This window comes from Columba livia, chromosome 8 (genome assembly GCF_036013475.1).
Source record: "Columba livia isolate bColLiv1 breed racing homer chromosome 8, bColLiv1.pat.W.v2, whole genome shotgun sequence".
In the NCBI taxonomy this organism is placed as follows: Eukaryota; Metazoa; Chordata; class Aves; order Columbiformes; family Columbidae; genus Columba; species Columba livia.
The window spans coordinates 30,598,060-30,621,047 of NC_088609.1; the positions used below are offsets into that span (position 1 = coordinate 30,598,060).

General features: G+C 45.6%; 4 protein-coding genes across 5 annotated transcripts; all 4 read left to right on the plus strand.

The window, feature by feature from the left end:
- The first annotated feature begins 9,640 nt into the window (after positions 1-9,640).
- LOC135580068 (muscle M-line assembly protein unc-89-like) lies at positions 9,641-11,841 on the plus strand. The gene is made up of 2 exons (XM_065071369.1): positions 9,641-9,924; positions 11,078-11,841. The coding sequence occupies exons 1-2, from the start codon at positions 9,889-9,891 to the stop codon at positions 11,669-11,671; spliced, it is 630 nt and encodes a 209-aa protein (XP_064927441.1). The 5' UTR covers positions 9,641-9,888; the 3' UTR covers positions 11,672-11,841.
- A 1,555-nt stretch (positions 11,842-13,396) lies between these two features.
- LOC135580062 (ral guanine nucleotide dissociation stimulator-like 1) lies at positions 13,397-16,581 on the plus strand. The gene is made up of 6 exons (XM_065071361.1): positions 13,397-13,658; positions 14,340-14,417; positions 14,787-14,971; positions 15,253-15,377; positions 16,029-16,244; positions 16,474-16,581. Exons 1-6 carry the CDS (start codon positions 13,558-13,560, stop codon positions 16,579-16,581), a joined length of 813 nt encoding a protein of 270 aa, XP_064927433.1. The 5' UTR covers positions 13,397-13,557.
- Positions 16,582-16,733: 152 nt separating this feature from the next.
- On the plus strand, positions 16,734-17,809 carry LOC135580148 (ral guanine nucleotide dissociation stimulator-like 1). The gene is made up of 3 exons (XM_065072759.1): positions 16,734-16,812; positions 17,206-17,292; positions 17,593-17,809. The coding sequence occupies exons 1-3, from the start codon at positions 16,735-16,737 to the stop codon at positions 17,677-17,679; spliced, it is 252 nt and encodes an 83-aa protein (XP_064928831.1). The 5' UTR covers position 16,734; the 3' UTR covers positions 17,680-17,809.
- Positions 17,810-18,575: 766 nt separating this feature from the next.
- Positions 18,576-21,101, plus strand: LOC135580147 (ral guanine nucleotide dissociation stimulator-like 1). 2 transcript variants are annotated; one of them, XR_010474409.1, is made up of 3 exons: positions 18,576-18,967; positions 19,454-19,606; positions 20,283-21,097. XR_010474409.1 is itself a non-coding variant. In XM_065072758.1 (2 exons), the coding sequence occupies exons 1-2, from the start codon at positions 19,409-19,411 to the stop codon at positions 20,448-20,450; spliced, it is 366 nt and encodes a 121-aa protein (XP_064928830.1). In that variant the 5' UTR covers positions 19,218-19,408; the 3' UTR covers positions 20,451-21,101. The 2 variants fall into 2 exon arrangements, 1 of the variants encoding a protein (XP_064928830.1); XM_065072758.1 differs by lacking the exon at positions 18,576-18,967 and having other exon boundaries at positions 19,218-19,606; positions 20,283-21,101.
- Positions 21,102-22,988: the final 1,887 nt, after the last annotated feature.

Here is a 22,988-nt window from a genome sequence, read left to right on the forward strand (position 1 = left end):
GAGGACAAACCCCACACCGCAAGGAGAACACAACAACTCCTGAAGCAGCCGAGCGAACGTCCCTGTTCAGCTCTGCTGACAGCGTCTCGTTCTCCAGAGCTACAGCCTCACGCGTGACCCCACACGAGGCGGCTCCGCGTTGGGGCTGCGGGTGCAACACCCGCCAGAGGCTCCGCAGGGACGGCCCTGCCCGAGCGGAGCCACGAGCCCGCTGCACAGGAAAGGGGAACAGAGCAGGACAGCGCAGAAGGGTTTGCACGGGCTCCTGCCTTTCCAAAACACCGTGAGTTCTGAGCAGGGAGAGCCCGGACAACACCAGCCCAGGAGCTGAAAGCGCAGAGCGTTGGCACCCGTGGGGTCACCTGCTGCACTGACGGGTGTTTAAGGTCACCCTGGGAAGCAGCCTCATGTTTCCACTCAGATGCGCAATTGCTCTGACCATAGAAAGAGGGGAAAAAAGAGCACAAACACTGAAAAATGAGCCAGTGTGTTTAACCACCATTCACATTTCTAGGGAAGGAACCCCCCTCTGTGCGGGAAGAACACGTTCTTGATTTCAGTTGCCTATTCTTTAAAACCTTTAGTAGAATAGTGACCCCCTGGTTTCCCAGCGCTGAAATAAAAGCACCGCATATAACTATGTCCGTGGTTATATGTTTCGTTTGCTAACATTCTTGGCGACCACGCAGGGACCTCGTGGGCACCGCTGAGTGGATCGCGTCTCCATCCTGCTCCGGCTAGCACCCCGGTATTCTTGGGGTGCGCATCGGACGCGACCGACCCTCCGCTGCTCTCGACGGACCTGTGATTGGTAAGAAGGTGCTTTTATTATTTGGGTCCTGGGTTTTAGGTAGCTAATATTTGGTTTGGTTTGGTAGCCTGCCGGTCAGACGCGGCGAAAGCCACGCTGGGTTGGGCAGGGAGCTCCCGAGGTACAGCCGAGGCGCCGTCCGTCAGACAGAGGGAAACCTCTGCAGGGTCGGCATTTGGTTTGGTTTGTGTATTCGTTTGGTTTGGTTTGTGTATTTGTTTTGGTTTGGTTTGTGTATTCGTTTGGTTTGGTTTTGTTATAGTCAAATATGACTCTGGAAAGTGAGAATAACTTCTATTAAAGCCAAATGATCAGAGCAGCGCCGGGCGGCCGGGCAGTCACTGCTCCACCCCAGGCACGGGAACTGGTTACAGAAGAAACAGTGTTTATATAGGTCTGTAAGTACACACCCCGATCTTCTTCCTGATTGGTTAGCTGGGTTGCTATGCTGTCCTCGCACAGCAGAGCACATCCCCCTCCCCATGAGCACACCACATCTTTCCCGCCAAAACTTGCAACATTTTCCCGCCAAAACTCGCAACAACAGAATGTGACGAACTATGGTGGTTTAACAGCTACATAACTCAGCAAATCGTTAACCACTAACATACTCCTGGTTTGATTAGCAAATTTACTTTAGTTATGCAATTTATAACAGTTTGGTTTGTGCAATAAAGAATTCTAAGAGTTAGAGATGTTTGTTCATTAACACTTGTTAATAGGAAACGCTCAGGGGTTATTGTGCAACATGGGAAGCCCCTGCCCTTTGTTATGCAATTGCCTTCAATGTTCGGTCCTCTAAAGGTGGGAGGGGGGCAGGGGTGGGTGAGAAGAGAGGAGATGAACTGCCTGACAACAGAGGACACGTCCGCAGAAAGAACGAGTGACCTGGCACTCTGAGCAACCAACCCGGGACCCTGGAAAAAGGCGGGAAGAAGTTTTTCCGGTGCGCCATTGGAGAAGCCAAGCTCATGGCCGCCCAGCGCTGTCTTTGCTTATTGCGTTGAAATCCATCGGGAATAAATTTCACAGTATCACAGAATGTTTGGGATTGGAAGGGACCTCAAAAGATCATCCAGTCCAATCCGGGACAGAGGAAAAGTAGGCATTCTGTTCCCATGGGAGGGCAACCGCAGGAAAGGCTTCCCGAATTCCTCCAGATAGTCCGTTAGGATCAATGATTAGGTATTGGATGATTACCCCTCTAGGCGGGGTGAAAGCAAAACGAAAATGATACATTATTGTATGGAAGTTTGGGGTGGTAAAGAGATCCGTAGAGACTACCTATATTGGCCAGTTTTCGGATCATTTGAGGACTGGATCTGTCAGGCTTTAAACATTTATGTTAATTCAAAGGAGCCTTTTAGTTCAGAAGAAAGCGAATATGCATTATTACGGATAAGATCAGAGACTAGGGTTAATCTACACCCGTTAAAAGAAAAGGGGGGTGATAAACATGGCCGCCAGAGAAATAAGCGGCATGAGGAAGAGATCCCGATGACACCCCCACCTTATGTACCACCACCGCCACCCCCGGTACCAGTTCCTAGCCCAGTCCCAGCCCACCCCCTTCGGCACCGAACCCAGAGGGTTCGGATGACAACCAGTCCACGGGGCCTGTCACGCGTAGCAAGACTGGACAACAGCAACAGCAAACACGAGGGCAGCTATATCCGCTGCGAGAGATCGCCATGGGAGGGCCTCAGGCGGGAATGGGATATGTGGCGGTACCTCTTAATTCCGGGGATGTTCGAGATTTTAAAAAGGAAATGGGGAGTTTGCTAGAAGACCCGTTGGGAGTAGCGGAGCGGGTTGACCAAATTTTAGGGCCCAACGTATCCACGGGGGACGAGCTGCAGTCGATAATAGGAATATTGTTCACTGCAGGAGAGAGGGGAATGATCCGTAGGGCCGGTATGCGGATTTGGGATGAACAGCATCAGCAAGGTCCTGCAGCCGACACTAAATGGCCGCTGCAAAGACCTGACTGCAACAATCAGGATCCATTACATAGGGACCATATGCAAGACCTACGGACTATATTAGTCCCAGGCATTAGAGAGTCTGTTCCAAGGGGTCAGAACATTGGCAAGGTATTTAGTGAACACCAAAAGAAAGATGAAACACCTACAGAGTGGTTGGAACGGCTCAGGAAAAACTTATCAGCTGCATTACTAGTAGAAGAAGCACAGAAAATAACATTTGGAGGAGAATTGCATGTTTTGACACCACATAATATACAAGGGGTTTTGCAACAAAAATCTGATAAATGGATAACCGATTCTAGGTTGTTAAAATACGAAAGTATTTTCATTGAATCCCCTAAATTAACCCTAGAAATTACTTCCTTGCAGAACCCCGCATAGTTCTTATATGGGGAACATAGCGAACAATTAGCACATGATTGTTTGCAAACAATGGAAGAGCAAACAAAAATAAGACCTGACTTAGAAGAAGAGGAATTGTCAGAAGGAGAAAAATTGTTTGTAGATGGCTCCTCTCGAGTCATTGAAGGGAAACGTAAATCAGGATATGGGGTAATAAACGGAAAAACTAATAAGGTCTTAGAATCAGGGCCATTAAATCCTGGGTGGTCAGCACAAGCCTGTGAGTTGTATGCCGTTTTAAGAGCCTTACAATGGATCGGCACGGGTAGTGGAACTGTATGTACAGATTCGAAGTATGCATTTGGGGTAGTACATACATTTGGTAAATTTGGGAAGAACGAGGGTTGATAAATTCCCAAGGGAAAAACTTTATACATCAGGAATTGGTCACACAAATCTTGCAAGAAATAAGAAAACCTAGAGCAATAGCAGTGGTTCATGTAAAGGGACACCAGAAAGGCCTGAATCCCATTATTAGGGGAAATAACCTTGCAGACGAAGAAGCAAAAAGGGCGGCTTTATTAAATCTTAAAGGATTGACTTGTGAGCTGCCAGGTCCAAAGAGATTAAGAGAAAATTGCCCTAATTGCAGAGAAGGAACAGAACGGGAAAACGATTTCCCTGGCTATGAGTGCTGGAAAGAGTTTAACGTAGACGCTACTCCCTGTACTTGTCTTGGGCTAAAAGATAGACAGTGTCCTAGCCGTCCACGCTCAAATATATATGTCTTTAGTACTGTAGAAAAAGAAAAGCTAACCAAACTAGGGGCAAAGCAGCAAGGTGAACAATGGAGATTAGAAGATGGGAGAGAAGTAGTTCCAAGAGTAACTGCAGTCGGTATAATGAACAGGTTACATGATATTACACATTGGGGAACGCAAGCATTAGTAGAACAATTTGCCACAAAATATGTTTGCATAGGAGCATATAACATAGCAAAACGTATTGTTAAAGGGTGCCTTACATGTCAGAAAGTAAATAAACAAGAAATAAGGAAACGAGTTCCCGGCAGAAGGGAACTCACATACCAGCCATTCTCAAGAATACAGATTGATTTTACAGAGTTACCAAAGGTCGGGCGATACTGCTATTTATTGGTGCTTGTAGACCATCTCCCGCACTTTGTGGAGGCATTTCCAACACCTGGGGCCACTGCTCGTACGGTACCAAAATATTGTTAGAAGAAATAATTCCCTGATATGGAATAACCGAAGCTATCGATTCCGACCGGGGCCCACATTTTGCATCAAGAATTATTACAGAAATCTTTCAGACACTAGGTACTGACTGGCAGTATCATACTCCATGGCATCCACAAAGCTCAGGAAGGGTCGAACGAATGAATGGAGAGATAAGAAAAGCAGCTTACTAAATTAATGATAGAGACTAAGATGTCATGGGTAAAATGTTTGCCCCTAGCACTGTTAAACATGAGGACCCAGCCGAGAACAGACCTCAGAATATCACCCTTTGAAATGTTACATGGAATGCCATTCGATTTAGAAACGCCACAAGATCACCCAAAAGTGAGTGATTTTCAGATGAAAAATTACTTAGTGCAGTTGTTGAAGCGAAGGAAATACCTTTGGGAAAAAGGGTTGGTGGTACAGCGTCCACCTCTGGACATAAAAATACATACCATAAAAACATGGAAAGAAACATCATTAACCCCTCGATGGGAGGGACATTATGTTGTTTTACTCACTACAGAAACAGCCATCCGAACTGCCGAAAAGGGGTGGACACACGCCAGCCGAGTTAAAGGTCCAGTCAAGACTAACGCCTGGACTGCAGAGCCCACAGACGACCCTCTGAAAGTTAAACTACGGAAACAATAAATGGACTTGGGCTTGTTGAATCATATCGTGCACGTACAGAAAAACGATAAAGTTGTTTATGAATATCCCATTTGTAAAAATCATGGAGTTAGATGTATTAATAGAAGTTGTAATTATTATCCTTCTTATATGCTTTAGGTGCATAGTGTGCCGAAACAATTGGTGGTTGCACTGTATAGACGGTATTCCCCTAGAGGAATAGGCAATCAATGTTATAATATCAAATTAGAAATTACAGATTTAGCATTGAAATCAAAAGTCACACGGAAAAGAGATCCAACCCGACAGTCCTGACTGGTGCTGTATATACACCTACGAAATATAGCCTGAGCGGTTTTGCTCTCACCCTAACGAACCAACCCCTCTAAAATACAAATAACAAGGGTGTGCTGTAGAACTACCATAAAGAAAATACCGTGCCACTCTCCTATAGTCAAAGACTATAATTGGGAAGCGTATAAACAAAGGCATGGAGAGCAAAAGCATTCAGGGTTTCCTGAAGAATATTCTTGCTGCCGAGAAGATGCTTTACCCCGTGGCTCGAAGCAACCGGGTCGACGGGCGAGGCAGAGGAATAAGAAACGGTGGAAACAAGAGCCTGAGTGGAACTTTGCCAAAATATTGGCCGAGCTACCCCAATGTTAAGCGGCACACCCAGGCACTAGCTAAAAAGCAAGGAGGAATGAGCCAGGGTCAATGCAGCCCAATCTGGTACACTATGTTGATGTTGCTATGATTGCTGAGCTATGGAGAAACAGCGCATAGACCGTAGAAGTGGACTTTAATTCAAGCAGAGGAAAGTCGTGTGATGAAGAGAATGTAACCGTAGGTGCACCCTCATTTAACGGAACCATTTGTGATTTATTGGGACATTTAAGTTCTGGGAAGACTGGAATTTTGGTCACTGCAAACCTCCACATAAAAGGGGAATTGCAGTATCAACTTATTGGTGCCCTAGCTCCAGTCCAGGAAAGGGATATTGCAACTACCCTAACCAATATTATTGTGCTTATTGGGGTTGTGCTCTCACCCTAAACGGAAAGGGAACCGATCACTGCTCTGACCTTAGGTATGATAATGGCCCTCAGTGTAGCAGGTGCAGGAACAGGAATTGCCTCAATAGTCAGCCAAAACCAAGAATTCACGGCATTGAGAGTAGCCGTCGATGAGGATCTGCTAAGGATAGAGCAATCTATTACTGCGCTAGAAAAATCAGTCAGATCCTTGTCAGAAGTGGTCTTGCAAAACCGGCGAGGATTACATCTACTGTTCTTCAAAGAAGGAGGCCTTTGCGCAGCTTTAAAGGAGGAATGCTGTGTATATGCAGACCACACAGGTCTAGTAAGAAATACCATGAATAAGCTGCGAGAAAATATAGAAAAACGAAAAAGGGAATATGAATCTCAGGAGAGTTGGTACGAAACCTGGTTTAGACAATCACCTTGGCTTACAACCCTCCTCTCTACTATAGCAGGGCTGTTGATTCTCTTAATGCTAGTGTTGCTGTTTGGACCATGTATTTTTAATAAAGTAATAGCTATTGTGAGAAGCAGGCTAGAAGCAGCACATTTACTATTAGTTAAAGCAAAGTATGAGCAGTTACCCAATCATGATGATACTGAGTTATTTGTACTAAGTAGTCAAGAATTACAACGCTTTAATGAACAAAACAAATAGAAAAAGAAAAGGGGGGAGTTGTAATAAACAATTCTAAGAGTTAGAGATGTTTGTTCATTAAAGCTTCTTAAAAGGAAACGCTCAGGGGTTATTGAGTTAGAGATGTTTGTTCCTTAACACTTGTTAATGGAAAACGCTCCGGGGTTATTGTGCAACATGGGAAGCCCCTGCCCTTTGTTCTGCAATTGCCTTCAATGTTCGGTCCTCTAAAGGTGGGAGGGGGGCAGGGGTGGGTGAGAAGAGAGGAGATGAACTGCCTGACAACAGAGGACACGTCCGCAGAAAGAACGAGTGACCTGGCACTCTGAGCAACGAACCCGGGACCCTGGAAAAAGGCGGGAAGAAGTTTTTCCGGTGCGCCATTGGAGAAGCCGAGCTCATGGCCGCCCAGCGCTGTCTTTGCTTATTGCGTTGAAATCCATCGGGAATACATTTGTGTTATTCAAGTTAATTCCGAGTCAAAATTTATTACAGGTATTAACTGATGTTTTTTGAGGTTGTCCAGAAGCATTCCCTACCAGGACAGCAAAAGTTTAGGAGGTGACTAGAACATTGATACGCGAAATAACACCAAGGTTTGGAGTTCCAGCTGTTCTATCCTCTGATAGAGGGCCACATTTTATTTATGTGTATGTGAAGTCTTTTGCAGAGAACTTTGGAACCACAATAGAAAGGTCTGTTTCAAGACCTCCTGATATCCTTCACTGCTACCAATATTAGAGACCAGCATGCCTGGGTTCATCATTCTAGAGTGAAGAAAGCCTGTGAAACACCACGGAGGGTCACCCGGGTGCAACCCAGAAAACGATATTTTTCACAATCACCTTTTAATCTTTATAGGTGAGCAGCCTGGGTGGTGCTCATGGCATTGGGAAGAAGAAACCCCAGAGAACAAAACAAGTAGAATTTTGGGTAGATATGGGGAACACTAATTAAAACCTGGAAAGAAGAAACTCCAACCCCAGGATGGGAGGGGCCTTTTCTTGCTTTGTTAACTGCAGAAACAGCTGTTGGGAGTGCAGAGAAAGGATGGACACACGTCTCTGGAGTTAAAGGACCCCTGGCGGAAGAAAGAACCTGGAAAGTAACGCAAGAACCGGGGGAATTGAAACTGAAATTGACACGGGATCGTTGATGTAACTACTATTAGTAGTATTAATGTGAATGCCCAGTAGAAATGAAAATGAGAATGGTTTAATAGTTAAAGGTGTTGAACCGAGTTGTAGATGTAATTCTCTTTATGTTCGATGTTTAGGTTGTAAATGGACTGTGGTATAAGCATATCCACAAAGGGAACTTACCGACAGGACTGTGTAATACATGTCTAAGAATAAAAGATAAGGAAACCAGAGCTCGGTGGAGGATTCTGGTCGCCACTGGAAGAACAGAAGAGAATAGTGAAGAATGGTGGGAGGTATTTACTGAAGGGGTGAATGGGAATTTAGAGAGGAATTAAAAAGAAAGCAAGAGCAACAGAAATTGGTACAGACAAGCAGTGATTGGTGTGAAGAAATAAGGCAAAAAGACAAGGGATTACAATTACCAACAGTAGGGAAAAACCTGTTTATAGATCTTATGGAAAAGATAGCCCGGGAATTAAATGTCCCCTGGTGCTGGATATGTGGGGGGTCTCAAATGACTGAACACGTTGGACGAACCCCTTGTAAGTTCGTGTTGCGGGCAAATTCATCAAATACCTCTATTCCTCCCACTTGGTGGCCAGGTCCACCTCATGGATATTGGTCTCGAAATTGTAGCCCGGTGGAAGAAAATGGGGTTCAGGACAGTATGTGCATTTCTGGGTTTACTGTTCATGCCATGTATGATCCCGTGCTTTATTCGGTTAATGCATTCAGTAGTCCAAGGCGTGCAAATCTCAGCCATGCCTATAGATCCTGAAATGGCAACAAAAGGAACGGGGTATAAATTAATGATTGTAAAAGATAACACCAAACTGGACCTAGCCGCCGCGAGGCAGTGCTGGCTAACTTTGAAGCCAAAGCACGAATCAATGGGATAAAAAGAAAAAGGGGGAATAATTGAAATAAATAACTTAAGGTTTTTCTATGGATAAACAACGTTTAATCCAATCCCTTAACTGTATTCCTTAAACACGTGTTCACTAGAGCACAAGCAAAACAGCGCTGGGTGCGCGGGGGATTCGCTCCCCAACACGCACACCTTGAACAATGAGCACTGTGCTGAAATACAGAAAGGTGTCACATAGATAAGGTGTCTCCTCAAGGCTGCAGCTGGTGCTGTGAAACTTCTTATCTCGGCATTCGATGGGGTTCTGTTTTTTCTTAATACCATTGGTCACATACAGCTCTAAACTAGATATTCATTATGTGGCTTAAAGTTCGTTAGTAGGCCCTTATTATGTGGTTGGTTAAGCCTTAACATGTGAGTTCCCTCTACCAATATAACTTCATATACAAGTTTCGTAGCTATTTACATAGAACTGAAGCACCTTTTCCTTTTTCCAGGTTCAGAGCCCGTGCCTCATTTGGTTATATCTGTAAACATTGAACATCTCGGCACGAATCACAACTGCATTTCTCACAACCACAATTCTCATTTCTGGGGACGGAACCCCCCTTTGCGCGGGAAGAACGTGTTCTTGATTTCAGTTGCCTACTCTTTAAAGCCTTTAGTAGAACAGTGAATATATTGAACCGCAAAGTGAAAACATCACTGTAAATGACAAGAACTTCGTTTTTCCTTTCCCAGTTATGCTTGGACTTTGCAGTTTTGCGTTATCTGTGTTATCCTGTTGGGTGTTTCTTCCTAATCAGAACATCACACAGCTTTGCGAGGTTCCTCCTCACGGAAGGCAGCAGCCCCAGACAAACCTCTATATATACACACACACATATATATCTCTGTGTGTCTGAACCCTCTGCTGTTCAGGCGCTTTGTCCGGCTGAGCAAGGGCTTGGGCTGCGGGCGGGCTGAGGGCGGGGCAAGGGGGCGCGCGCGGGAGCGGCGGCGAGCTGCGATTGGGCGGCTGCGGGCGGCACGTGCTGCCGCGAGGCCGCGTCCGGTCGCCGCGGTGCCGCCGGAGCCGTTGCCGCCGTTGCCGTCGGGGCGAGCGGTCGGTGCGAGAGAGAGAGAGCGGGAGTGCGGGGCTGGCGGAGCCGGCAGCAGCCCTGCCTGCGGACGCGGACACGGCGCCATGTGCGGGATCAGCTGCGGGCCCTGCTGCGGACGGGTAGGAGCGAGCCGGGCCCCGCCGCCCGCCCTCCCCCGGGGCTGCGGGGGACACGGGGCCGGGGGGTGGCAGCTCCGAGTGCCGAGAGAAGGGTGTTGGTGACTGCTGCCGAGGGACAAGTGAGGGGACGGGAGGAAACGGCACCAGCTGTGCCGGGGCAGGCTCGGGTTGGCTGTTGGCAACAATTCCTCACAGAAATGGTTATTAAACACTGGCCCAGGCTGCCCAGGACAGCGGTGGAGTCACCATCCCTGGAGGGTTTGAGAGGCACAGAGATGAGGTTCTGAGGGACACGGGGCATTGCCAGGGGTGGGTTAACGGCTGCACTCGATGATCTCTTCCAGCCAAAATGATTCTATGATTGGCACAGAGGCACCCCGAGGGTAGATTAAGGGACAACAGGGTCCAAAACAACTGGTATTAAACTGGTGGGAAACAGGGTTTTAGCACTCCAAAAGTGACTTAAATACAGGTTGGGATATCAGTTGAGGAGAATTATTAAGGGGCAGCATCATCACCCAGAACAATGCCGGAGCCGTCTCTGAGTCCGGGAGGAGCACACACTTGCCTGAACACGGTGTGGGGTTATTTTAAAGGGATACACGTACTCGTATTGAGTACGGAAAGTGTACACTCGTGATTGTGCGAGGGTAAATTTATAATACACTCGCAATCCTGCGAGGAGAAATACACGTGCAAACGTGCACGCAAAGTTACACATGCTTATGTGGAAGCTTGGGAGGAAAATACACCTTCGATTATGTGAGGATTAACTTTACACTGTGGGTGCCCCTGAAGCCTCCAAACATCCCCCACACTGGCTGCGGGCGCCCAGCGGCTCCTGGCGCCTCGGCGCTCCCTTCTCCTAACGGCCCTGGCCAGGGGCTCTGGGGCCAAACAAAAGCAGCTGTTGGCCTCAAACAGCAGAGAGAGGGGGAGATGTGTCTACTCCTTCCACACTGAAGGAGGGGGGGGAGAGATGGGGGTTTACATCCTGCAACAATGATCCTATCGTACAATCTATCTTTTGCATTGTAATAGTGCCTAAAGTTCAGGTTTCATGTGATCTTGTCCTGGTACTTTTGCAAGGACATAAAAAGTAAATGTGTTGCTATCTGTAATTCAAAACTGCCTTTCCGTTGTTTTCTAACAGGCTCGGAGCTTCCCCTTCCAGAACCTGTGTGTTTGGAGATGTTGGAGAAGACCAAGGAGGAGGACACCCAGGAGGAAGAGACATGAGGAAGATGTGGAGTCTCTGCACAGCCTTGAGGAGACTGTGCCCAAGGCAACCAAGGAAGATGTGGAGACTCCAGAGCGCGTTGTGGAGACTCCAGAGCGCGTTGAGGAGACTCCAGAGCACATTGACGAGAATCCAGAGCACGCTGAGCAGACTGTAAGCAAGACAAGAGAGGAAGATGCTGAGGCTCCAGAGCACGTTGATGAGACTACAAGTGAGATAAGAGAGGAAGATGCGGAGACTCCTGAGCACATTGAGAACACTCTCAGCAAGATAACAGAGGAAGAGATGGAGACTCCAGAGCGCATTGAGAACAGCCTAAGCAATATAACAGAGGAAGACACCGAGACTGCAGAGTGCGTAGAGGAGACTCCAGACAAGCCAGCTGAAGAAGACATGGAGACTCCACAGAGCCTGGAAGACAATGTGAGGAACCAAGCCGGGGAAGATGTGGAGGTTCCACAGAGCGTTCAAGAGGCAAGTCACTGGTGTACAGACCGTTGTATCTGACTAGGGGATATTTTAGAGATAAAGGAGGAAAATACAAACAGAAAAGCATCCCCCCCAAATAAACCCAAATCTTGGCTTCCCCAAACCAAGATTTGGTTATACTGCACTCAAATCCTTTCTAATTGACTTATTCCTGTGCTTAAGGCTGTGGTAGTTAGTAAAGCCCTGAAACTTTAAATATTCAAGTGGTATGTATGATGAAAAAAGATTACGTGATTGCAGGGGGACCAGTATATGTATTTCTAAAGTTAATTGTTACGTCTATTTTCAATTCTCTAGTGCTTTGCTCCTCAACATGTATCAGCATGGTAATACAGTGGCTGTTAGTGCTGGGGTTCAGGAGATCTGCACTCTCTGGTTTAATTCTTACCTCTTTCATTGGCTTGTGCAGTAATTTGTGCACTCAGCTCCTCTCTGCCTTCAGTTAAAGTCCAAAATCCCCAGGTAACTAAAGGCAGCTAAAACATGGCAACTTAAGTGAGCGTTGTTGAGGTGTTGTGAGATCCCGGTGTTGGCATGCTGGTGTCTGCAGCCTGCGCTTGTGCAGGGACCGTGTTCCTTCCTCTCTGACCTGTTTCTCTTTGCCCTTTCCTGGCAGAGCACAACTGAGGATGGAGCTGAAGACGCACAAGAAGGAGCTGTTGACTGTGACACCCTGAGAAGAGCGCAGATCCAGCAGACTGAGGGTGAAGGAGCAAGATGGCTCGGGGTAAGTGAAGCTGGTGTGGTGGCCAAGTCCCCAGCTGATTAAAGTGTCCTCACTTCATTGCAATCAGTGCAGCTGTGGCAGTTTGAGCCAGAGGGTCAGGAGGTGGGTAGAACTTTCATGTTGTGTTGCAATGTTTCTACATTTTCTTTGGGATCAAAGGCCATAATATAAGAACTTGCTTTGGTGTAGTGTCCAGGTTGGTAGTATAAAGACTTTGAGTGGCAGATTTCCCACCTCTGCTGCCTGTTTTTTAACAGGAGAAATATTAGAAAGTATTTTTGACCTCTGGTACATTTGCCAGCTGATGGTTTTGTGCAGGAGGTGGGGAGCATTTTGAGCATGTCTGCGTCCCACAAAGACACTTCAGAAAAGCAGAATTTTCTCCCGTTCCAGGGGTGTTGTTCCTCGTACGTAGAAGGAGCTTCCAGGTCTTGGTCATATTCTCAAGGGAAGAGTTCTTAGTGGTGCTGCATTTGTAGAGTGATTTGGAGGCTTTTCAGCTGAAAAGCGTTGGCTGGTAAATTATGGGATGTGTCTGAGAGAAATGCAGCTCTAACTGAAAATATCATAGAACCCGTGTTGAAAGGAATACAACAGTTTTTGTTTGAGTGAGTTGGGCTTCATTACCAATTCCTTTAAGTACTGAGAAGCTTGAAATCTTGCTTAGTAACTTCTTGTAGAGGTACCAGTAGGTGAAGGAACTGAGATCTTTCATGCTTCAGGAAGTCCAATAAACCTTTCTGAAACTTCTTGATGCTAAGAAAGCATCCGGGGTTTTTGAATGCTTGGCCCTGTTATGAGAGAATTGTCAGTTTAAAAGCCAACCATGAGATTACAGCTTAAGCCCTGGAAACACTTGCCTGTTTAAATAAGAAATGTCTTTATTGTCCTCCAGTATTTGCTACAGCATTTGGTATTTGGAGAGCCCAAACTGACAAAATTGTTTGGTAACTAGAGATGGACTGTTCCTGTGAAAAGGTGGAATGGAATCTGTGTTTCATTGTGCAAGCTGTGTCGGGGCTCTGGCTTCTGTCTGATTATGTGCTTTGTCTTTGTTTCCACTTTGTAGGCTGAAGGAGACCAGTTACCTGCAGAACACGCTGTCAGCCCGGACGAGACGTGCAAAAGCAGGGCCCTGAAAGCTGCAACTTTGGAAAAGCTGGTGGAGACGCTTCCAATGGCATTTGCGGATAATGACTTTACATACATCAACATCTTCCTCTCAACGTACAGGGCCTTTGCTTCCACCAGCACAGTCCTGGAGCTGCTCCTGGACAGGTAAGAGCCGGGACAGAACGGAAACTGAGCCATCATTTATTATACACGACAGGGGGATGTTGACAGGAATTTCTTCACCTACTTTTAGTGGACATGGAGTTAATAACCTGATGGACAGAGGTCGAGAATCCTGCCAAATTCAGGATTTCAGCATAAACAGACCATGTGCAAATGCACGCTGCCCACACCCCAGCTCTCATTAAAGCTGAAGCGCCAGGCGGGGAAAGCGTGCGTGGTCTGACCGGTAGGGAACCAAAATGTTCACACTCAGATGCACCATGAACTCCTCGTCACCCGTACGTAAGGAGGTGCAAGGTGTGGTTTGACAGGAGCTGTTCCAGCTGCCGCCAGGGCTCTCCCCGCAGGTCTCTGGAGGCTCAGTGTCCCCAGCTGAGCTCCCTATGGCTGTGGCTGCGCCGCTCCTGTCAGAGGGACCACGGGTCTGCCTGGTTTAGTCTGGGTTTGCTTTGCAGTGCACGGGGACACGTGCAAACCCTTCATCTCTCCTCAGCTTCCCCGGCCACGGTGGAATTGTCCAGCATGAAGCCCTTGTCTTCATGCCAGTTGTATATGAATATGCCAATATGTATATGTTTATGCCAGTTGTATATGGATTACGCTATTTGGGATTTTGCTTTTGCTCAGTAGAGGTTCCTCTAAACAGCCATCTCATTTTTCCAGATACGGAAACCTGGAGATCTCGGGCTCTGAAGAGCGTGGAAGCCAGAATTCCCCCGGATCCAGCACAGTGCTCAGGACGTAAGTTTGGTTTTGCAGCGCCCAGCGAGCCCCAGTCAGGGTTCGGTGCTGGCGCGGGACGTGGGCAGCACAGCTGTTGTTTCCAATAATACAACCCAGAGAAAATCTTCAATTATTTTGAATGATTGTGCTGTTTTCTCAAGGTGTAATTGAGGAAGCAGCCTTTAGTTTCCTGTGAAGTATTATTTTAATAATATTTCTTGCATAAAACGAACAAATTAAATTCTCTGCTCACAGAAGTGTCCATGCTGCCTTCACGTGGGGGATGAATGTCTCAGTGTTCCTGTTGTTGTATTAGGTACAGATGTATAGGATTGCATCAATACCTGCTGCATACAACCCATGTGCTCTCTCTGAATTTGCTCACAGTGCGATCGCATCGATTTTACAAGCCTGGCTCGACCAATGTGCCGAGGATTTCCAAGAGCCGCCCGACCACGTGTGTCTGCTGAAGGTGCTGAGTTATCTGAAGAAGAACATGCCCGGCTCTGACCCGGAGAAGAGGGCGCAGAACCTCCTGGAGCAGTTCCAGAAAGAAGAACTGGAGAATGATGGTAAAGTACCTTTCTCTGCTGTCTGGGTGTTCTCCCAGCGTCAAGCCTGCACGTCCCCTTATCCAGGCCACAAAGCTTCCTGTGCCGTGAGCCGAAAAGTCTCTTTGCCAATTTAGTCTTCCAGTCCTCTTTCTCACTAAAATGTGCAGCACAGTGAGGCCGTTACACCAGGCAGGTCCCTTTGCATGTTCTGCTATTAGATGTAGTGATTTTTCAAGTATCTGCTTTGATTAATTGTTTTCTGTATAAATTCACTGACTCGTGTTTCCCACGCTGGCCAGACGCGTTCCACAGCCTTTCTCCCTGCAACCTGGATGAGGAAGAGGAACTGGAGATCAGCGGTGCACAAGAATTCTCATTGTTCCAAGAAGAGCTGGTGGCAGAACAGCTGACGTACATGGACGCGGTATGTCGATCATACGTGTTACCTGAAATGCTCGGGGAAATAGTTCTGGCCTTCTAATTGTTTGTCTGTCTCTTTGTTATTTTAACTTATATCAATGTAAGTCTGGCGTTCCAGAACCGCTCTGTTGCTGGGACACAGAGCACAGCTCTGCTTGGTTATCCAAACTCGCTTCATTGATTGGGCTTTTCCTTCAGTTCTTCTGAAGGTGTTTGTCTTTTATTTACAGTGTGAATGTAGACTGTGTAGCCTCTTTTGCAAAGTTTAATATTTGACCCCTGAGAAATAGCGTATTTTGACTGTATCTTAGGCTACCTCACCTGAAGGTGTATAAGTACTTTTAACTGTAGTGCTCCGATTTGGTTTATTTGTATCAATCTCTTTCAAAAATATCATTATATGGAATCTTTTCCCCTTGATAATGTAAGTGATTGAAAGGTGTCTCTTATTTTGCCAGGACTGTTTAGCTGACAGTTCTTTTAGGGCATCAGGCCTAAAGAGTTATAGCCAAGTGTATATTTTAAACTAAGAGAAAACCAGTATTTCCCTTTTAATACCATATTAGCTTCAGATGCAGTTTGCACTGTAAACATGCATGTCTTGCTGTGGGCAATAGCGATCCAGGCTGACTTGGACACCTCTGTTTCCCTCTAGACACTCTTCAAGAACGTTGTGCCCCACCACTGCCTGGGCTGCATCTGGTCCCGCAGGGACAAGCAAGAGAACAAACACCTGGCACAGAGCATCAGAGCCACCATCTCGCAGTTCAACGCCGTCACCAACTGCGTGGTCAGCACCGTCCTGGACAGCAGAGAATTAAAGACACGGCAACGAGCGAAGACCTTGGAGAAGTGGATCCGTATCGCACGTGTAAAGCGTTTATTGACGACTGTTTAACGTTCCTTGTGCGGGTGCCGTGGAGCTGGGAGGGGGCAGGGGGGTTGTTGGGGAGTGATATTTTGGATGCTCAGTATTTTTGGAGCTGCCCGCTTAGCAGGGAGAATGTGCAGCGAGCAGGACACGGGGCAGACAGAAGAGCACTGACTGTTGGTGGTGCTGACGTTTAACGCTCCTGTGTTTCTAACCGCTCCTTTCACAGCAATGTAGGATCCTGAACAACTTTTCGTCTTTGAAGGCCATAGTTTCCGCACTGCAGTCCACCTCCGTTTATCGCCTGAAGAAGACCTGGGCCTGCGTTCCAAAGTAAGGCTGTGCAGTGTGTCACTGGATGTGTTTTGGTGCTTTTATCTTTCATGTGCCCAACCGTTAACGATTCATGAGAAAAAAATAGTACCCTGATCTGATTCAGAGTGCTTACAAACAGCTTAAATGATTTAACCTTTTCCTGTACAGGGACACAATGCTGATGTTCGAGGAGCTCTCAGAAATCTTCTCCGACTCTGACAACTTTGCGACGAGCAGGGAGCTGCTGCTGAAGGTGGGAATGAGCTTGAGTCGCCAGGCTGGTGATCTCCCCCAAAGCCGAGCTCAGCCCTGTTCCTAACCAATGAACTCCCGTATGCGGTGCTTTGGGGAAGACGGGTCTGTAAATCCCGGCTTTTCTGCTGGGGCGAGAGGTGCCGCACAGCGAGATTTGACGCAGATGAGTTACGAATGAGCACTTGGGCTTTATACCGCTCTGTACAGACATGAACCGCTGGCTAAGATCCTAAGGATGGTGTCACGAAAGCATCATTTACAAGAGCACTGTTTGGTGAAGCAGACGAGTTGTATTTTGTTTGCTAACACAGGAGTATTCTAGCATTCTAATTAGTATTATTGATTATTATTTCTCAGTCAATTAATCCACCATTGCTCTGCCCGTTTGCAGGGAGTCACCCAAGGCACGGTACCTTACCTGGGTACCTTCCTCACAGACCTCGTCATGCTGGACACAGCCCTTCAGGACTATCTCGAGGTAATTTGGGGCAATTTTTGGAATCCCACATATCCTCCCTCCCTTCCAGACACTGTGTCTGGTCTTGTGTCTTCCCCTGGGTTCTAGTGCAGTTCTTAGAAATAGAGGAATCTATTTGAAAAATAGACTCAGGCACACGAGTGCTGTGGTTTATCCTAGAGCTGGAAACAGGTCTTTGCAGAAGCCTTTGCTCAGGGCAGCTCTGGCCTTTCCCTTGGTGTCGCTACTTCATCCTGTTTGTGATTAACTCAGCCCAGCCTGTGCTCTTCTCCTCTGATCCCTTCTCTGTCCTTCCAACAGGGCGGCCTGATCAACTTTGAGAAGCGGCGAAGGGTGAGTGGAACGTTGACTGTTCTGTGGTCGTTAGTTGCTGACGCTCTCTGCTAGAGCGTTCTCTTGGCGAGGCCTGTTGTCTTTGCTCGGGCGTATCCAACAGCCGCTCACGTTACTGCAGATGGTGAGTGTGAGTGTGAGCGCACGACGTGCAGAGCCGGGGAGGATCAGGCTCTGCTGTCATCACAGGCACCTCGAGTTATGTCCCTCGCTTAGTGCCTGAGAACCAGCTCCGTACAGAGCGGGATTCCTCTCTCGGCGCCGCTCTGGCCACGCAGGGCTGAGCGGGAAGGCTGAGCTGCAGAGCTGCATTGTTGGAAACGGTGGTTCTTGACATGGTCACTTCTTCAACTGAACCCGACCTGCGGGTCAAACTCAGTCTGTCCTGGATCTGTTGCTGCGTGTGGGTAGGATATTAACGAGACCGGCTTTATTTTTCTAATTGGAATTCCTATTTTATTATTTGTTTTCTTAGGAATTTGAAGTAATCGCACAAATTAAGCTCTTGCAGTCCTCATGTAACAGCTATTGCATGTCAGCAGATGAGAAATTCGTGCAGTGGTTTAGGAGGCAGCGGCATTTAAGTGATGAGGAGAGGTAGGGTCTCAGCCCAGCTGGCGAAGCAGCTTTTCTTGCCCCGCAGGCAGGTTCAGGTTCTCTCAGCCTTGAGCTCTGCGCTGCCAGGAGCTGCTCCCGGAGAGTGGAAATACACCCGCACAGAGCTGCGCTCCTCCTTGTGGGGATGCCACCCTCTGGGGCGTGGGAATGGCCCAGGGCTTCTCAAATATGGCCACTCTGAGATATTTAACTGATGGTGTTGCCTGTTCTGCAGTTTCCGGCTTTCACGCGAAATTGAAGGAGCTGCTGACAAGAGTGTCGCATCGGCCAAAGCTCAGAAGAGCGTGGCGAAGAGATTCAGCCTGTGAGTATAACGGTTTGGTGCCTGAATATGAACTGGAGTAAATCAAACACCAGCTGACAAACCTGGCTGGGGATCCAGAACACTGGATTTTAGTGCTGGATTATAAATTCAATTCACATTTGCAGCAGCAAAACAGAGTAAATAAGGACAGAGTCTAATTTGCTATACACACACAAACAATAGGCCACTCGAGACAGGAAAGCACAACAGCAGGTCAGCTTGTTGAAGCAAGTGCCAGCTTTGCTCAGCCCAGCTCTGCTGTGCTTTCTTTTCTCCCCTAGGCCGTTCCTGGGCTTGGGGGTGAGCGCCCACAGCACACCCGTCAACGCGCAGCCCAAACCTGCTCCAGGTGGGAGCTCTGGGGACAGCACCGTCACCATCGTCCCTCCCACCGACACTGCCGAGGAGCCTCAGCACAAGGTAGGGCCTGGGCCCTGTGTTCAGCACAGACAGCCTGTGCGAGGCTGCTGACGCTGCCGGCGGCCCCAGGCGCTTGCCCAAGCCTGTGGGTCTTGACTAGAGCGTTGCTTGCGGTGGAATGGAGGGCCCTGAGCTCTGGGAAAGGCAGTTGTGGGGGGAAAGCTCATCTGCATCAGCCCAGCCTAATGCTGGGGCAGGCAGAGCACTGAGCAAGTGAGAAGCAGCTGAGGTCAGAGCTCGCCAGCCCTGGGCTTTGACCTGCCAGGAACTGCCCAGGCCAGCCTTGTCTGGGCTGGGTTCCGTTCCCAGGGAGCTTTGTCCTACAGCCTCTGCTCTCTTGATCTGAACTGCCTTCACTGGGTTGCTGAAGCCCTTGTTGAGGCTGTTGTGCTCAGGAGTGTCATCTTTAGCTTTTGGATCTTTTCAATTAACTGGTAATCAATGTGTTTGATCTCGTGTCCCCCCTTGCTGCCATCTGGTGACAAGTGCTCCAAGAAGTGCCCCGACTCCGTGACTCCCATTACAACCAAAGAAGTGCCGCCAGTCCTGCCACTTTACAACCAACAGAACGGAGAGAGCTGCATCATCCGGACCAGCGTAGAGGAGGACAGAAGTGGCAACATCTACAGGAGCATCCTGGTGAGTGCTGGGAACAGCAAAACGCTGTTCTGTGGGTGATGTTTTCACCCCAGGTGCCTTGAATGGTGCTTTTAGTTTCGGAAACACCTATTTGCTGATCAAACCTCCTTGACAAGGAAAATGACAGATGTTAGAAATCAAAACCTGTGGAGCAGGGGATGAATGAGAGGTTTGCAAAGAGCATCTCTCAAGGTTTCTGCTCTAGAAATTGAAGCTTGTCTTTGATCAACAATGCCAAGTGCAGCACTCTGAGCAAGTGCCGGCTTTGCTGCCCCTGCTCTTCTGCCAGCGCCGGCTGTTGTGTGTCCAGCTCAGCCCTGGGGTGTGTGACTGTGGCACAAGGTGCCCCTTCCCCAGCAAACCCAGCTACAAGGCCCCGAATCTTTGCAGGACATCCAGAAAGTGTTTAGCACAGGAGACTGTGGATTAATGGATGTGAGCAAACAGCAGCTGGGGCAGCTATTGCTGTGGATTCGACGGCTGCTGAGAACAAGGTCTCACCTCTGCAAGTGGGTGCTCTGGAGAGCAGAGGCTGTGATTTGCTGCTGCGTTTCTAGAGCAGCGTCTGTTGTCCTGCAGTAAATCAGCCACCAGGTGTCCCAAAGAGCATGTTTTAGTATCTGGCCGAATCTAGGACGCAGTTCCCAACCGAGTCCTTGCCACTCTCTGTCTGCAGCTGACTAACCAAGAGAAGGCTCCTGCTGTCATCCAGAGAGCCCTGGAGAAGCACAGCCTGCAGTGTGGCTCGGCCGAGGATTACGAGCTGGTACAGATCATCTCCGAGGACAAAGGTGGGGAAGCAGAACTCTGCTGCTGCTGCTTGACCGGTGCTGCTGCATTTTGACGGCAAGAGTGACACGCGAAGCGACGTCAGGAACGCCACGGACACGTTGTCACAGCTGCCGGTGAGAATAAACCCCTAAGGCTGAGTGGTGCGCCAACTCACGCTGGCTCTGCTCCCTCTCTTGCAGAGCTGGCGATCCCACCCAAGGCGAACGTGTTCTACGCCATGAACACCCAGGCCAACTTCCATTTCATCCTGAGGAGAAAAGCTGCAGCACAGGAGGAGCCTGCGCCCCATGGATTTTAATGGTTGAGCCTTCTATAGGATTTACTGCTTATATTATAAGCATGGAAACTTTTTTTCCCCCAGATTTAGTCGGGAGTTGATATATTTCAATATGTGACCTGTATCCAATGTTTGAGCTTTGTATAATATTTAATATTTATATAACAAGTCTATTACCTTGTTTCCAGTTCTTGTCTGCAGTTCATGTATTTTAATACTTGATGTTTTTATCATATTTAATCTTTACATACTTGCATAGAAACATTCATTAGTATATAACCTTTTTTCCACTAATTTCTGCTTGGAGTTACTATATTTCAGTAGCTTAGCTTTACAGAATATTTGAGCTTTGTATAATATTTAATGTTTATAGAATAAGTACATAACCTTTTTTCCACAAATTTCTAATTGCAGTTAATATATTTAAACGTTGTATCTGTATATAATATTTGAGTTTTATTTAATATTTTTATTTACTCTACTAATATTTATTTTTTATATTTTTATTTAAGGTACTGATATTTAATATTTTTATTTAATATACTAATATTTAATATTTATTGACTATTTTTATTTAATGTACTAATATCTAATATTTATTTACTCTTTATTTAATGTACTAATATTTAATATTTATTTAATATGTACATAGACCTTATCCAATATTTTTTGTCTGGAGTTGATACATTATTTCATCTTTATATAATATTTGATCTTTGTAGAATATTTAATATTTACATGATAAATATATCGACTTTTTTCTACCAATTTTTGTCTGGAGTGAATATATTTTAATGTTTGATCTGTATATAGAGTTTGAGCTTCATATAATATTTATATATACATATGAAATAAGTTAATAGATATTAATAATTGAGCTTTATATAATACATCATGTATATATTTATATTTTTATATATTTATAATTATTTATATATTTATATATATATATATATATATATTTTTATATATTTATAGTTATATAGTAAATATCAATACAATTTTTATCTTTATAATATTTATCTAATAAATACTTGAACTTTTTCCACCTCTTCTTATCTGGCGTTAAAATATTTTAGTATTTGATCCCTATGTAATATTTAATCTTCACACAGATGGAACATCTCTGTAATAAATACGGAACTTTTTTCCACTAATTCTTCTCTTGAGTTAATATAGTTTAAGATTTGAGCTTTCTATATTATATAATATTTAATATAACCTTTCTTTATATAATAAATATGTGAACGTCTTTTCCCACCAATTCTTGTCTGGCGTTAAAATATTTTAATATTTGATCCTTATGTGATATTTAGTCTTTTTATATATGTAACATTTCTATAATAAATACGTAAATTTTTTCCCACTAGTTTTTGTCTGGAGTTAATGTAGTTTAATATTTGATCTTTATGTCATATTTAATCTTTATATTTATTTAATGTTTCTATAAAAGTATGTAAACCTTTTTCCACTATTTTTTGATCTGGAGTTAATGGACATTAGTATTTGAGCTTTATATAATACATCATCTTTATTTAATATTTGTATAATAAATACTTGAACTTTTTAACACCAGTTCTTGTCTGGCATTCAAATATTTTAATATTTGCTCCTTATGTAATATTTAATCTTTATCTAATATTTAATGTTTCTCTAATAAATACGTAAAGTTTTTTCCACCCATTTTAGTCTGGAGTTAATATATATTAATGTTTTATTTTGCATTCTATTTAGTCTTTATATAATAGTGAATATTTATATAATAAATGTGCAAACGTTTTAACACCAATTCTTGTCTGGAGTTAGTGTATTTTAGTGATTGACCTCTAGATAATATTTGATCTTTCTATGATATTTAATCTTTATATAGTATTTAATGTTTCTATAATAGATTAACTTTTGACCACTAATTTTTGTCTGGAGTTAGTCTGTTTTAATGTTTGATTTTGTTTTCTATTTAATCTTTATTTAATATTAAACATTTGTATAATAAATGTGGAAAAGTTTTCCCACCAATTCTTGTCTGGAGATAGTGTATTTTAATGTTTGATCTTTATATAATGTTTGAGCTTTGTATAATATTTAATGTGTCTATAATAAATAGATAAACTCTCTACCACTAATTTGTGTCTGGAGTTAATGTATTTAAATATTTGATCTTTATGTGACATTCAATCTCTACGTAACCTTTACTGTTCCTATAATAAACATGTCAACTTTCCCCCTCCCCAGTGTCTGCGTTCATCTCTTTTCCTCTCTGAGACTTCCCCGTGCTCTGAGAGTTTCCACCTTTTCCCCATTGTCTCCATCACG